The 15,478-nt window shown below is 40.4% G+C and overlaps 1 protein-coding gene across 1 annotated transcript in view; it reads right to left on the bottom strand.

Moving 5' to 3' along the window:
* lbr (lamin B receptor) overlaps positions 1–12,633 on the bottom strand; it is an 18,134-nt gene extending 5,501 nt beyond the window's left edge. Inside the window, exons 1-8 of the mRNA XM_035678859.1 lie at positions 12,490–12,633; positions 8,355–8,529; positions 7,388–7,603; positions 5,754–5,852; positions 3,735–3,921; positions 2,554–2,750; positions 449–503; positions 94–288 (exon numbers count right to left, since the gene is read on the bottom strand). Coding sequence (XP_035534752.1) covers positions 94–288; positions 449–503; positions 2,554–2,750; positions 3,735–3,921; positions 5,754–5,852; positions 7,388–7,603; positions 8,355–8,525 — 1,120 coding nt within the window. The 5' untranslated portion in view covers positions 8,526–8,529; positions 12,490–12,633. The remainder of the gene's footprint in view (positions 1–93; positions 289–448; positions 504–2,553; positions 2,751–3,734; positions 3,922–5,753; positions 5,853–7,387; positions 7,604–8,354; positions 8,530–12,489) is intronic.
* Between the last annotated feature and the right edge of the window lie 2,845 nt (positions 12,634–15,478).

Here is a 15,478-nt window from a genome sequence, read left to right as displayed (position 1 = left end):
AATATTCGATAGAATACTCGATTAACAAAATATTCCATAGCTGCAGCCCTAGTACAAAACAATGCATGTGATCAGTGAGTGACTGCTCCTTACCAGAGTTCCCCCCCAGTGCCAGCTGCTCTGGGGCAGCGTAGCGAGAGCGGGCATACAAGTAGATGCTAAGCAGGACGGAGATGAGGAGGGAGGCCATGGCCAGCTGCAGGAAGTGGCTGTGGATGTAGGTGAGGTCAACGCCCTGGTGCACTGCTGCTGCTACGGCTACAGCGCTCACCACGATAGCAAAGAAACCTGGAGGGGCACAGAGAGGGTCAGACACAGATGGACAGGCGGAATGTGGAGGACAAAAAGCAAACTAAAAAACTGCAATGAAAGGATGTTGAAAGACAAATGAAAGTAATGGATGAGCCAGCAGTCAGAACTGGTGAATGATCACTTCACGTAGCCTCACCATTGGTCCTGTACTTCAGCCTCTCCCCAGACCTCAGTGGCATGCCTTCACTCAGCTACAGGGGAAACAGAAGAAGTAACAGCTGACCAAGAGCACATTAGAAGAAAATAATACCTTGACTGACATACCAAATACAAACAATACTGTATGTTTAAAAGGTTGATTATATAGGTGAGCAGAAGGTAATCTAAGTTAGTGTAAGATATCAAGAGGCAGAGATGATCCAGGAGAGAATAAACAAGAGCTTCCCTTTTCCTGTGGAGAATCTCATTAACTGTTGCTCCTGACCCTTAATCCAATTTCTGTCTCCTGCCAGAGCTAACCAACAGAAAAAGTCATGTGCTGATTCACGTGGTCATTTCCTGTATCAGTGAGTTTAGTGTAATACTGTACTGATAATGTTACACACTACTATACAGAGGAGAGGGGGGAACAGACGGCGTTTGTGTTAAGGGTGCTCCAAGTGATCGACTACCATTCATTATCAGCCAATATTGATTTGAAATATAAAGGCCAATCCGATGACTAAAATGGTTGTTGCTCGTAGATGTAATATCCATGCTGTCGCTACCCGATCCATACATCCTGCCGATTGCTACTGCACATGTGCAACTCCACAGATTAGAAGGAAGCGAGATGGCTCACACGTTAGCTACTTCCATCATCAGCTATAGAAAAAAACAATGCAGTCTATTCAATTAAACACCAACCGACAGGACAATGGCTTCACTGATCTGGCAGTTCTACCAGGTGCCTTAAAATGACAATACATGTACAATTTGCAATGTGTGTTTCAAGGAAATCCTTTGTGGAGAAAGGCAAACAGAAACACTCAACACCATAAACCTCATGAAACGTTTGAAGGTTAGTCACATCCAGGAATATGACAAGTTTTCAAAGACAGCTAGCACTATGAGAGCGAGTGGGACTGTTTAGCAACTAATTCAGCTGTGAGTAACAGAGACATTACAACAACAGCAACCCTACAACAAGGACAGCAAGAAACTGAAAGAAATATCAGCCAATATAATGGCTGCCTTGATCACCAGCCGCAGTCTATTGAAGATGATGGGTTCAGACGGTTCATGACCTCCATGATCCATGCTGCACTCTGCCAGGGCTAAAATATCTCACTGATGCCTGCCGCAGTGCATACACATATTGACAGCCTTATGAAGGACAACATCACATCAATCAGTTTTACAAGTGACATTTGTGTCCATGTTGATCAAAAAGTGAGCAACTTTATGAATCATACTACTCTGTACCCCCACTCATTGTCTCTCTACCCCTCTGAAAGACCAAACTGCCTCAGCTTCCTAAACAAAAGCCATCATGACAGTGCAGCTGTGTCTGTGTTGTTATTAGAGCGTCAGCGTGCTTTTCTTGACATCCAGAGATGTGAACATAGATGGATGGAAAGACACTCACACACAGCCCTACAGCACGATAAGAGACAGTGGCAAAGCCACAACTTGCAATGGGCCTGGCTTGTTAGGCCTGCCCTGAGAAGTGATAAAGTTAGAGATATAAATAACTTAATTGCCCATCATGGTCTGTTATCTGATAAATGCAAGATAAACTGAGTACCAACTGACTTGAAAGATTTGTTGCAGTAGCAGTAAACCCCATGTTTAGTTCCATTTATTAAAGTAGGTGTGGCGGCCGTGTGGGGGTGGTTTGACTTTCTCTCTCACTCTCTCTCCAGATCTCTGGATTAGGGTGTTCCTATAGCTTATATGTTGAATTTGTAAATATTTAAATAGTTTGTTTGATCTTCTCCCTTCCTTTGTAATTTTTTTAAACCTTTTTATTTAAAATAATATGTCTCCATCACTGTATAAAAGGTAGATAAATAAACTGTTGTCAATTCATGATACTTTCTCACCTCTTAATTTATGCTTTTAAGAATAGTTAAATAAATAATGCTACAAGATATATAAAAGGCTTCGAATACACCCTGTGATCAGTGATTGGTGTTGGTCGATACAGCTACGGTCCCAAAAATGCTGGTAGGAGCACCCTGAATTTGTGTTCAACTACACTGACTTAATTAACTTGTGCGTGTATTTTTATGTGTACAGTTCTCAGCTCTTCTCACTCACCTTTCCAACAGGCAGGATGTAGAGCAGGACCTGGAATAAGACCCAGAGGATGACAAAGCCAAGAGCCTGGGCATCCCAGAAAGCTTCAAGAGGGGGCAAAGGAGGGGGGAAGTTGGCCAGGCTGGGGTCCTCCAGGTTGACTTGGAGTACCAAGAAGAGAACCCAGGCTGGCAGAAAGAGCAGCCAGAAGTATGCTCCTGGAGGAAGGACAAAGCACAACAGGGATACTGATGTCGTCAGTTTGATCAGGTTCAGTTTACCACATTTCACTCACACAAAATAAGGTAAATGTCACATTCCTGAGCCATTTCTCTGGTGGAGAATGTTTTGTTCCAAAAGGAAAGCAGATCATTTTTAACTCTTCTAGATGTGCAGTTTCAAAAATCAGTCTGGCATTACATCTAGACTGATAGTGTCATTATGTTATGATAGCACAGAATGACACACAATATGCATACTGTTCTGATAAAACCATAGGTTCTGTCTTCATCTCCACTACTGAGTCAAATAGTACTGTCAGTGATCAACAAGGCAGCATATTAACACCAACCAAATAAACACAAAGAAACATCTGCTAACCAACACTGTCCTTGTTTACACTGCGTCTGTTGGATTAGAATCAGATTACACCACCTTTAAGCAGCAAAGGATTGTTTGTAAATGACAACTTTACCCAGAGCTGTCAAACTCACTGCTGCACCCGTATAGCTCCACTATAAATCAAGAAAGCTGTTGTTGCCACCTCTCTGTCATCATCAGCCAGGAATACTAAGAAATAATAATGATCAAATGACAATTTACCTGTTGGCCTACAACCCATGCAATATACTGTATGAGCTGACACAGGAAGCTAACATGTAACTGCTTCTTCCAGGTTCAAGGTTATTTCTACAGATAAAATATGCTGCTCTGGACCACAGACTAAGTAACACAACTGTCCTTGTTTACACTGCGTCAAAGAGGCGACACTAACACAACACAACCTCAAACAATGGAAAATTAAAATACATAAATGAACTGTGTGACTAAATCCATTTCTGTGGCCTTCAAAAGCACTGGGCTTGTACAAGGATGTCATCAGTCTGTCCTAAATTAAACTGTGGAACACTTTAGAGATCCTTCTCAGGCTAGTAGCTGCATAGTGACATTCAAGTGAATTTCCTTTCCCTCCTGTAACCTACCTATCTTTCCTCCAAAGTCAAGTGGAGTGGAGAGCGAGGCAGCAGGAGCTGCAGCCAGCTTGGCATCCTTCTCCTCTAGCTTCTCTGGTTTGGTCTCAAGTGCTTTGGCATCTCCGTCGTCCTTCCTGCGGCGCAGATTGTAACGGCCTTGGTTCTTCTCAGACTCCGCCTCCACCTTGGACTCAGACTTAAAATGAAAGAGAGAGGGCCTTATTTAGGAACTTTGACAAACTCAAAAGTTGCACAAGATGTAGCCATGCAATTTCAACTTCAAGTTCTTGTACACCATAAGTGACATAGTGACAGCTGTGGCGGATCAAAAACAGACTTGTATTCATTTTATTGATGAGGTTTCAGTCATCAGACCTTCATCAGGTAAAGTAGGCTAGGTGTTTCAATTTTAATGTTTTGTCTACAGGAACTTAGCTTGATAAGTAAAAAATTGGGGTGAAAAAAAAAACACTAAAATATGTGATTTACAGTTCTAAATTGCACAAAATTATTTTTGTATGTTAATAACGTATGGTTTGTCTTCACTACAAACATTAGAAGGATGGACATAAAAGACTGCACCCAGTGCTGCCAGCACACAGTGCAGTTGAATGCACTGATATACTCTGGCAGAGAAAGATGTATCTACCTTCAGTGGAATACATTTTGGATAAAATAATCTTTTAAGACAAGAAGGACCTTGACTTGAGTCACAATATTAAAATTTTAGGGACGCTATTTTCAGCCTTTAATGCACTGCACTGAGCACTAGTGCAGAATGGTGTTCACTGTGGTTAGTCCACATTGATAGGACAAATTCATGGCAGTAAACTGGTCTAAATCTTTGCATGAATGAAACAATGACATATCTGAAATCATCTGAAACCTACCATATTTACTGTAGGCTTTACTGGTGTTGAGCAATAATATGCCCTGACACAAAATATTTCTTTTTATATATAAGCTAAAACACCACAGAACTGGTAAAAGCTTTTCAAGTGGATGACATTCAATTTTAAATGAATACGTAAGCAGAAGATTAGAAATTATAAGTAATGATAAAATAAAATTCCCTCTCTTATTCATTTACAGCACTTGGTGATATTTGAGTTCAATCAAACCAAAACAATTTTTTGTAAATCTCTTTATGAAGTAACCTCAAGGTTTTCCTTTCTCTCTTAACTAAAAAAATACTTTCTCAAAGCTACGACTAAGCTCCTGGGTTTTTCTCAGAAAGCTTCTCAGAGGGTATAACTATCCAGGGTTAATGATAGGTCACATAGCCATACAGACTAACAATGACCTTAGAGGCCGGCTGGTTTAAAAACAAAACAACAAAGCAAGAACGGACAAAACAAAGAAAAACTGAATTGAAATAACACATATTAATGGGATTTAAAAAAAAATCTGAATTCGATTAAGAATCACAGATGTCTACCATTCTACACTTTGTCTAGACGTGGGACCCTGCGAAGCTGTTAGAACATTTTAAAAGGCATAGAAAGTAAAGACGTGGCACATGTTGGTACGCCATGTGACTGGCTAAATGAAGCACGATCTTGTGAGGGGAGCCTCTCTCAACTGGAAAACACACACATGGCCCCCCCAACGTGCATGCATCATGACATTCCACCAGCTCTGACTTTCCTCAAAGCCCATTCACTATTAGAAAGTCAATAGTGCCTGGAACATCAGTTGTTTTGTTTTTGTAATACTGTCTATCTGACAAAAATTAATTTCAACTCAACAGAGATGCGACTTAAGAATAAAGAAGTAGGCTTATTGCTTTCTAGTGCAATCTAGTCCAAAGACATGATGTATTTAACATTGCACTTTTTGCACACGTTGTTGAGTGTATTTGATGACTCTGGTGTGTATTCATCTGTATTTGTGTTCATGTGAGAGTAATAAGGCAATGACAATGTCCCACTTGTACTGTATTGTTACATTTTTAATTAGAGTTTATATGGACCTTTCCAAAATGTACAAACTATCTAAAACATTTTTCAATTTCAACATAAAACTCACCTCATTTACTTTGTTAGCAGTGTTATTCTCTTCTTTTTGTTTCTCCTCTTTCTTTTCATGCTTATTGTTGCTATTGTTCTCAGCTGCTTTTGTCTGTGTCTGCCCATGAAACAATGGAGGGAGATTGATGGAGATGGAAAGAGACAAAAAGGGGAAAAAAGCAACGTGAGGAACAGGCAGAGGGAACGTGATGTTATGGTCAAAATCCAGAATGACAGGAACACGTTTCCTTTATTCCTTTTCCCTTATATATTATTATCATATAATAGTGCCATCTCATCTACAGTGATATATAATGTTTCATTATCCTTGTGGCTTTTTTGGTAGTCTTTGCTGTCTTCATGATCATGGGTACAAGGAAAAACTGACTATTGCACAGACTGCTGTATGCAGGGTATTTCCTTTTACGGTGCAAATGAAACTACAGCCTCGGTTTGGTGTGGTTAACATAATGTAATTACCCAAAACCACCTGGTAAAGCTGTCACAAGCATGAAATCCTAGATAACAAGTAATTGTCATACAAATAATTGTGATATGTATTTTTATTTTATGCCACCCAACGGGGATGTTGTGTTTGGCTTTCTAATTAGAAAAGCTTGATAGAAGTGATAAAATTCCAGTGGTTTTACACTTGTGAGGTGTTTTTTGTTTTTTTAATTCCAGGAAGAGTTTATGCAACAAATAAAAGAAATTGTCAAATAAATAATGAATATGCGAATATCAATAATATCAGCTGTTTGGTCTGATTACATTGCACAACAATTCTTAACTGGGTTTCAACATGCTGAAATTAAAGTTGGGGTACGCGATTCTAAAGAAATCAAATAGCAATGGACAAATACCATGACACAGATCTAACAACAACAACAGCTGGAATGGCTGGAATAACAAGTTAGTGCTGTGTGGCTCGGTCCAAACCACTTTGTTTGTTTCCCAGTTACCGAGCCAGGACTGTGTACGCTGGATTTTTTTCAGCGCACACAGAGCTTAAAGCTTTCGGACCGTGGGAAATATTTGCTGGATTTGACAAAAAGTCTGTTGGATTAGAATCAGATTACACCACCTTTAAGCAGCAAAGGATTGTTTGTAAATGACAACTTTACCCAGAGCTGTCAAACTCACTGCTGCACCCGTATAGCTCCACTATAAATCAAGAAAGCTGTTGTTGCCACCTCTCTGTCATCATCAGCCAGGAATACTAAGAAATAATAATGATCAAATGACAATTTACCTGTTGGCCTACAACCCATGCAATATACTGTATGAGCTGACACAGGAAGCTAACATGTAACTGCTTCTTCCAGGTTCAAGGTTATTTCTACAGATAAAATATGCTGCTCTGGACCACAGACTTTGTTGCCTGGTGACATCAACAACAACAACAAATGCACAACAAGTAAAGTTAATTGATGGTGAATCTACATGTGCATGCAACACACTCATGTAGTTATCAGCAGTAAACAGTATAACTGTACATGATACAGTATCTTCATTTATGTATTTACTATAAGGCATTTTCTGACCTGCATCTATACACTTGTACTGATTAGATGCTTTGATCTACCTCTTTCTGCACACCAGCTTCTGCAGCTATACCAGTGCTGAGACTGTAAAGGCAGCTGTGGCACTTACCAGGGGACTGATCCTGACTTCTGGGGTATCCTTCAGCTTTGCATCCCTGCGGGAGGACGGTGCACTTTCTGTTATAGCTGCAGTAGCGACGGCCGCCGCTGTGCGGGAAGACGAGCGCCGCGTGGTTCTCGCTGGGGAGCGCGACCGGCTACGACGGCGGCCTGGTGATCGAGAACGAGAGCGGGAGCGAGAGCGGGTCTGGAAACCAGCAGCATTCTGAGAGAAAACAGCAAGTGAAACAAAAAAAGAGACTGCAAATATTAACAATTTCTGTAGATGAAACTGAATACAAAAAAAATGTCTACCTCATCTCGTGTATAATATAGTAAGTCCACATACTACTGAAACTTTACACTACAGGGGCAAGAAGAGGTTGTCTGCAATGCTTGTGCAGTACAATTGGAATCCCTCAAAATCATTAAATAGTTAAGACATTTTCAAAATGAAATTGAGCATCATTTGAGTGTTTCGGCATTAGGCAGTCTTCTAGCAGTGATACTACACCATGACAATGAAAGTATAACAATTATAACAGCATTATAATGAGGTACTATGGTTGTGAAGAGATGCCCTGGCCTACAAATCTAGTTCTCCAGCTGTAAGAAAACATACATGTTTGGTATAGACCCCCATACATTTCACAGCATCATAATTTTAAGGGTTTTTGTTCCAGTGAAAATGAAATATGTGATGCAAAAATGCTCATTCCCACACTAATTCTTACCATATAAGGCAGCCCTACCTAGTTTGTGAGCTAAAGAAACATAATCATGAGGGCCAGTATCAGCAGTACAGTTTGGCTTAGGCCATAAAGTGGGCCAATTCATTTTTATTTGTAGTTTTTTTAATTCCATTTGAACCATTCCCTAACAAACGTAAACTGATTAAGACCAAGATTGTACAGAAACAAAAAGTTACATGAAACTGAGAAACGAGTTTGTAAGTCTCTCTGTCACCCTGGGGATACCTTGATGTCTTGCTCCTTGAGCTCCAGCTCAGTACCATCCTTGTAGATGACGGTGTAAAGCTGACTGTTGGCATCATAGTGCAGCACCTTGACCTCATAATACAGGCTGCTCCCAGGCCAGCGGCCCATCACCATCTCCCCTTTCTGATACTTCACAGAAGGCATCGTCATTGGCCTGAGAACAAGTGAAAGACAACAAAGAGTGACAGCAGAACAAAGACAGAAAGAGAAAGTGAAAGAGGGAGGGCAGGAGATATAAGAAGCAAAGACGTGTTTCAATTTTAGGTAGTATAGAAGCCATACAGAAGCAGTGTACTGTGTATTGGAATTATTTAACAGTCAGTTCAGTGCAAACATAGTTTGCCATTGTTAAGTACAGTGAAGAAGAAGAACTTAAGACAACGACCCGGCCCTTTGTGTTTCCATACAGTCCACTGCAGCACAGCATGAGCTCAAACCTCCACAATCTGCTTGAATGACAACTGAACTGTCTCAATATCTCAATGGGCTCATTGTCACTCACACTGCATTGGCAGTTCCATATTTGACATACAACTTTCTGTCTGTCCACTGCATTTACATACAGTGTAACTACTGCTGGACAACAATTCTGCTTTACCATGTAATGGGATTTCAAAGAGTAATACAATAGGAATTATTGACAACAGTTATGGCAAGTTATTGTTCCGTTCCCATAATAAATGAAGCTAAATAGTGGGCCGATTTAAACTAATCACAAACCAAAAGAAAAAACCACTGGTTTACCATACAAACAAAACAAAGCAGCAATTATACAGTTTATCATGTGGTAGTACTTAGCAGATGTTCTACTAATAGGCACAGGGCCAAGGATTAGAGCGAGCATGTACAGGAGACCTTAATTTCAGCTAAAACAGGAACTGAAGCAGAGGAGAAAATCACACCCCCACTACTACAACATGGCCAGAGATGAGCGGGCTGTTCTGGCCACTCCCCCAGCCATTTACTCTTAAAAATAATTCACCCTAGGACAACATAATAAACTCTTCTACCCAGTGTCTATAGCACAACCTCTGGGGCAATCCCTCAACTACACAGAAAAAAAGAAAGAAAGTGCACTCAATCTGAGTTTCTGAGTTCTTGTTTTTCCTTTTTGTTAGTTTTTTACTGAGGTGTGAAACTAACTTGGCAGGTGTATGGTGCGACTATGTGAGGTCATATTTGTCACATAACTGCCATGCTAGTTATCCGTGATAAAGGTTCTTCAGCTGTACCTGCTTCAGTATTGTTCAGATATTTGTAAAGAGGCTATTTACCAAGAGTCAATAACATAACACATTGCTTTTAGGCTGAATTGTTTTGCTTCATTAAGAATATGAATTAGACCATTTAAACACTACATTTTGAATTTAAATAATCAAAAATATTAACCACCATTGTTCCTCTGTTTATCTTCAGAGTTAGTTAGTACACCTGATCAAATTGTATACATGTTACATTTTCAAAACCACCCAAACATTTTGAGAGCCTGGGACAAGCTTCATTAACTAACACTTTAGAATGACAAAATCCTACTGTAGTGTGCACCGCTGGACACAATGAGGCAGGCCAGGCCAGGTCAGCATTATGGAACATTAGGGAGCGTGCTCAGTGTCTAGAAAACCACCACACTACTGCAGAACTGCTGACAGGTCTGTCCCTGCTAGGTTTACCCAAAGCTGTCTGTCTGAAAGTGTGGGAATCAAGTCACCAGCCAACCAGGCAAGGAATTCTAGCCCAGCCAAAGTGCCAATGATAGGGAACTAAACTGTGGTTGTGGCTGTTGAGTCCGCCAACTCTAGCAGCCAGTTTGAGGACAACCTACAAATCTGAGTGGACTCAGAAAATGGTGATAACGGCTGGTCAGTTATATTACTACAGTTCTGTGGACAATTAGGATTTTCCCCCATACGGCAGAAACCAACACCTGATTCATTTACACATGAAAAATAATAAAAATGTCAAGTCAAACTCTGCAGACATACTTGTTACAGACAGCTAAGTAAACACGATCTATAAAAACGGAGATTAACCGGAAGCACGTGCATGTTTCTGTTACTCTGAATCATCTCATCTTGCCACTGCCAGCATAAGAACGGACGAAGCACTGCAATATGTAAGAAAGGTTTGATTAGTAGCATTAACCAGAAGGTACACGTGGGGAGAACAGGCTTTGGCTTCAGCAAAGCACATTTAGGTCTTTACATCCAGTTCTCTACTGGTGACAGTGTTAGCCCCATAACATAATGACAGCTTCCTGTCTGCAGCCTTGCTAATTAAAATTCCAGTGGCTAACACAGCGCCATGCTTCAATAAACAGCAGGTAGCATGTAGAAAAAGTTCACACAAGTTGTTTACTACACTGAGAAATGAAGCATCATACACATATTACACGACCCCTTCATGTTAAATGTGACAGCTCAGCTGGTTGTTGACTACTAAACCACTCTACTGTGCAATTAAAACCCAATGTGTACTTCAGAAATATCCTGTAAGCCTTTCTAAACAATAAATAACTCAAGTGATTAACAGCAAAGGCCAGGGAGAAGTTGGCTCACCAGGATTATTACAAATAGGCAGAGAGAATCAAACACACACAGTCAAGCCCCAATCCACTGCTAACTGATCTCACAAAACCCACAACATGGAGTGAAAAACATCTCAACATGACACACCCAAAGCAAGTCCCTGTGCTGCTCTCCTGGCTCGCCTGCCCAGTTCCATATGGGATGTGGAAGTCAGATCTGAATGGTGACTGATGAGAGTTTCCCATCAGATCTCAGGCTGGGCTGATGAAAGGATCAGAGCTGTAGCGTGGGTGGAGTTTTAAATAAAGTCAGGCAGACATCCCCCCTTTGTGCTGCATAGGGCTGTTTAGCTCCACCTGGTATGCAGCCCCTTTGAAATGTCATGTGTGTGTTAAGTTGTAAGACCCTACCAAAGAGGCGATAACCTGTTGTGTTAACGTTGCACAGCGGTAGGATACATCTGAAAAACCGGCAATAGGAATAAGGCAGATCACTCACCGCAACACAGACTTTACTCCTATATTAATGCGACCTCATATGTCAACTGTATGTACTGTAAAGTCGCAACATCCTCTGTTATCTTTGTAGGACTATCTAATGGAAACCATCACAATCTAGTAACACTAAGCAACAAATGTAAACTAACGCTGTGCTTTAAAATAAACTGAATGAATGGGAGATGCTTGCTCTTTGGTGACATCTTTGCTTGGACTTGTATTGTCTCCTGCGCACTTTCCATTGCGTTATAGCATAATTACGACCAACTTAGAGCACCTTTATTTATTATTTTGTTAAAAAGGTATCTGCCGGCTTTTACTCTCGCGTCCATAATGGGATATGTCACTGCTTGACCTACGAATTCGAGCTTGGTTTGTTTTCTTGAGTAACAGTGTCTTAGCGTTATGCCCTTTGTACCACAACTCAACTGTAATGTAAAGGAGCTGTTTCTGTAACAAACTGCGCCTAACGTTAGCTTTGTTAGCTTCAAGATAGCCGTGATGCAGCAGCAGGCGACAGAAAGGAAAGGAGGGAAAACGTCATGCATTCAAATACTGTTGGCGAAGAAACCAACGCATACGTCAAACAGTCAGCCCGTCAGCACAATAAAGTTCGACAAAACTAAACTCACTCACAGTAACGTTACCCCGGAACAACGTTTTAATGTATGGGAACCATGGATTCAAACACCCGACTGAGGTAGCGTTAGGGTTACACTCTAATAAAGGTTATCTTTAACTAAGCAGGCACAGTCTAGTTTCTGAGCGTCGTTAATCTCTGTTAGCGCATTGCGCGTCCATAACGGTGCAGTTACAACTCAGTTAACGTAACAATGCGGCTGACCAGAACTATTAAACATGTCTAATACAACCATAAACTGTTATACGGGACGTCGCCAGCACATGATATAACCTTATTATTTTACTTAGACCAGTGGAAACAAGTTTCAGATTTCAGGAACTAGTCGGAGCCTAGAGCGCCGTTATACAGCTTGAGTTAGCTTTGGCTAAGCCCCAGTTTCCCAACAAAGGCAAACGTAAAACGATTTGTTATTATGCATCACAAATATATGCGTGGACGGCTGCACTTACCTTAAAAGTACGCAATTAATTCCAGTGAGTAACACTGATAAAATAATCCTTAACGAGACGAGGAATTAATAAATTAATCTTAATATTTTAAAAACGGACTTTCCTCACGTTTGACGTAGAGCTCGTTCTCCCTCCCTCTCTGGGCAAAACCCACCAGTGACTAGAAAGGCGCGAAGGCCGCTGATTGGCTATCTCAGCGTTCATTTCAAACAGCTCTGCAATCTCATTGGCTATCGGTGGATTTTAACTGTGTTGCGATTGGCTTTGAGGGAGTCACGACTACTTTGTTTACTGGTGTAAAATTACCGTCAGACAAAATGGTAGAAGCGGCAAAAGCAGATATCACATATTAAACTAACTAACGATACACATCCCAACACTAACACAGAGGCTATAATGGAAAATAATTCGCACTGAATTGAACATAATGTCATGGAAAAATATTCAAATAGTATAGATTCACTTAAATGTATTATTAAAAGAAATTGCATTGTATATTAATGTAAATATAAACATATAATAATTCCCTCTATATTTAATTATGTATCCTTTTAGATGAGCAGAATTTTGGTGAAATTGAATGAAAATCAACTGAATTTTGACAATTTAGTCTGTTTATATCCATTCTTATATTTTATACTCATGGCAAAAGTGTTTTTTTATGTTTAATAAAAGCTGAAACAAAGAGGGAATTGTATGTTGTCCATATTTCTGGAGGAAACCTGTTATCATAATAGTACTGTACGACTTTGTTTTTTTGTTTGCTCTGGGCACAGATGCATTAAATCACTTGGTGGGGTCAGTATAGGCTGCACTTGTGTTGCACAGTGTTTAGATGTGAGGCATTTATCATAGCATAGTTACTAAATACATATAAGACACTTCTTTTGCACAGTGTTGCACAGTAAGCAATTAACTGTCCTCATATGTCTGGTATGCCGAGGAAAGCGTGCATCAAAAAGTTAAACGTCATCTCAACAACAAAGCAGGAACCAATACATGTAATATGTTCCCTACTATATTTAAAAATGTAGATAACAACTCTCACTGTGATATTATTTCCTCATTATCTCAATACCATAAAAACAGCAGACATTACGGGGCTCTGCACTCTTAGGTCTCCCTCCAAAGCGCTTCAGTACAAAACGTTTCAGTTTAAGTGAGTTATATTTAATTTCACCTCACAACCTTACTCTTCTCATCATGGATTCATTAAATTGGTTATTATATTTTATACCAGAGCCTCTCTGTGGGAAAGTGCACCATCAGCTCAAAGTGACTGCATCAAACTGCCTCCAGCAGTGAGCCAAGTGAAGAGGAGAGTCAGTAACAGCTGCAGGCCGTGTCTTATTTGCATATGCTTCTGGTAGACCTGACTGTTGACACATTATTCACACCTGCCGCTCAAATATACCCAAAGCTCATGAACACAGTAAGAGGAAGAAAACTGATTTTTAAAATTCAAACTCTCCAATCCAATTACAGCATCAAGGTTTTTCTCAGCTTCCTCGTCTTTCTCTCTGCATAGCTCAGGGTGTTTTCCTGTGTTTAGTGCAGCTTTCGCCACAGCGCAGCACAGCCCCTTTCTGGCTGCAAGTCAAACAAAACCTCAGATGAACTGCAGATGTACTGCCAGACCTCTCTATGCCCCGCCCACAGGAAGTGTTGCTGTTGTAAAAGTGAAGCAGCTCGCAGACGACCAATAAAGTGCGGGAAGCCTATTTTAATCTCAAACACTTCAGTGACTTCAGCTTTTCGAGTCTCACCCAGAAACTTTATGAGATGATTATGAAATGAATAACTAATAACAGAAAGTCAGATATTTACATTTAGACAATCAACTTTTTGGCTTCCACATTGTTAACACAATTACACAGAGAGAAATATACATAATTGAATATGCAAAATACCATATCCACGAACCCAAATATACAAATCCAAAGCCTTTATTCTCATTATTCATCAGGTATCAGTGATATAAACCCTTCAAATAATAAGAAAAGGATTAAAACATGCATTATTTAAATGCACACGCTGGCTGTACATGAGTCACTAGCATAAAAATAAAGAATACTCCTAACACCCCCTTCCTGGTGCTTTCCAGTTCCCTCCTCTTTTCCCTCAGCTCCCCTCTTTGTTCAACCTGTCTCTCTCACGTCATACATGCTGCATTAGATGGACAGCTGAGCTGCAACTGGAAGCTTCTGCAAGTACACAGAAGCAAAGATGAAAACAAATAGTTGCGTAAAAGTGGAAACAAATGACAAAACCCTGATTTTACACAATCAAAAGAGATAAAGACATTGAACAGGTGCGATGTATTTGACTCTGGAGGGGACAATCAGTGTAAAATCCTCTGAGAATATTCCTTGTAGCGGAGCACACTCAAAGTGCAAACCACAACTTCAAATCTTGGTCTCAACCTCAGTGCTGTCGTCCTTTCACACAGCTTGCTAACGACACAACTGCAGAAAGGCAAGCACACGGTGCAGGCTTGAAGAAAAAAAGCTTCACATTTTCAGTTAGTCTTCCTCTTCCTGTTCTCTTCTGCTGAGCGTGAATGTGGAACAGTCAGACATGTTGTCACAGCTACTGGGCTGCAAAACAGGTTGACCTGGCTGACAACAGATGTGGGCACACAGAGGAGAGAATAAGGCCTGCAGGGAATTCAAAGTCTTTATTCACTTAAAGTGAGACATCGTAACTTTTCAAAGAACACATAAACAGTCTTCTTCTTAGAAATTAAATATTGAATTTATAAGAAATAGAACTCATTGCTCAATTCAATACACCCAGGCTTTGCTGCTACAGACTCAGTTGGTATTCATGGTGGCTAATGTTAGCAAACTTTATATTGCTGCGTAACTTATAATTACTGATTCAGTTCACTAACTTAAAGTCCCCTCCAGTCAGAAATCAGTGTTTTTTCTTGTCCCTACAGTGTGCTGTTTGAATGCAGTCTGTGCAAAGTTTGACTCTAGAAGGATGT

Source organism: Morone saxatilis, unplaced genomic scaffold (assembly GCF_004916995.1).
Source record: "Morone saxatilis isolate NCDOM2014 unplaced genomic scaffold, NCSU_SB_2.0 Contig7, whole genome shotgun sequence".
In the NCBI taxonomy this organism is placed as follows: domain Eukaryota; kingdom Metazoa; phylum Chordata; class Actinopteri; family Moronidae; genus Morone; species Morone saxatilis.
Note: the sequence above shows the minus strand (reverse complement) of the source record. Positions and strands in the feature narration are given on the sequence as shown.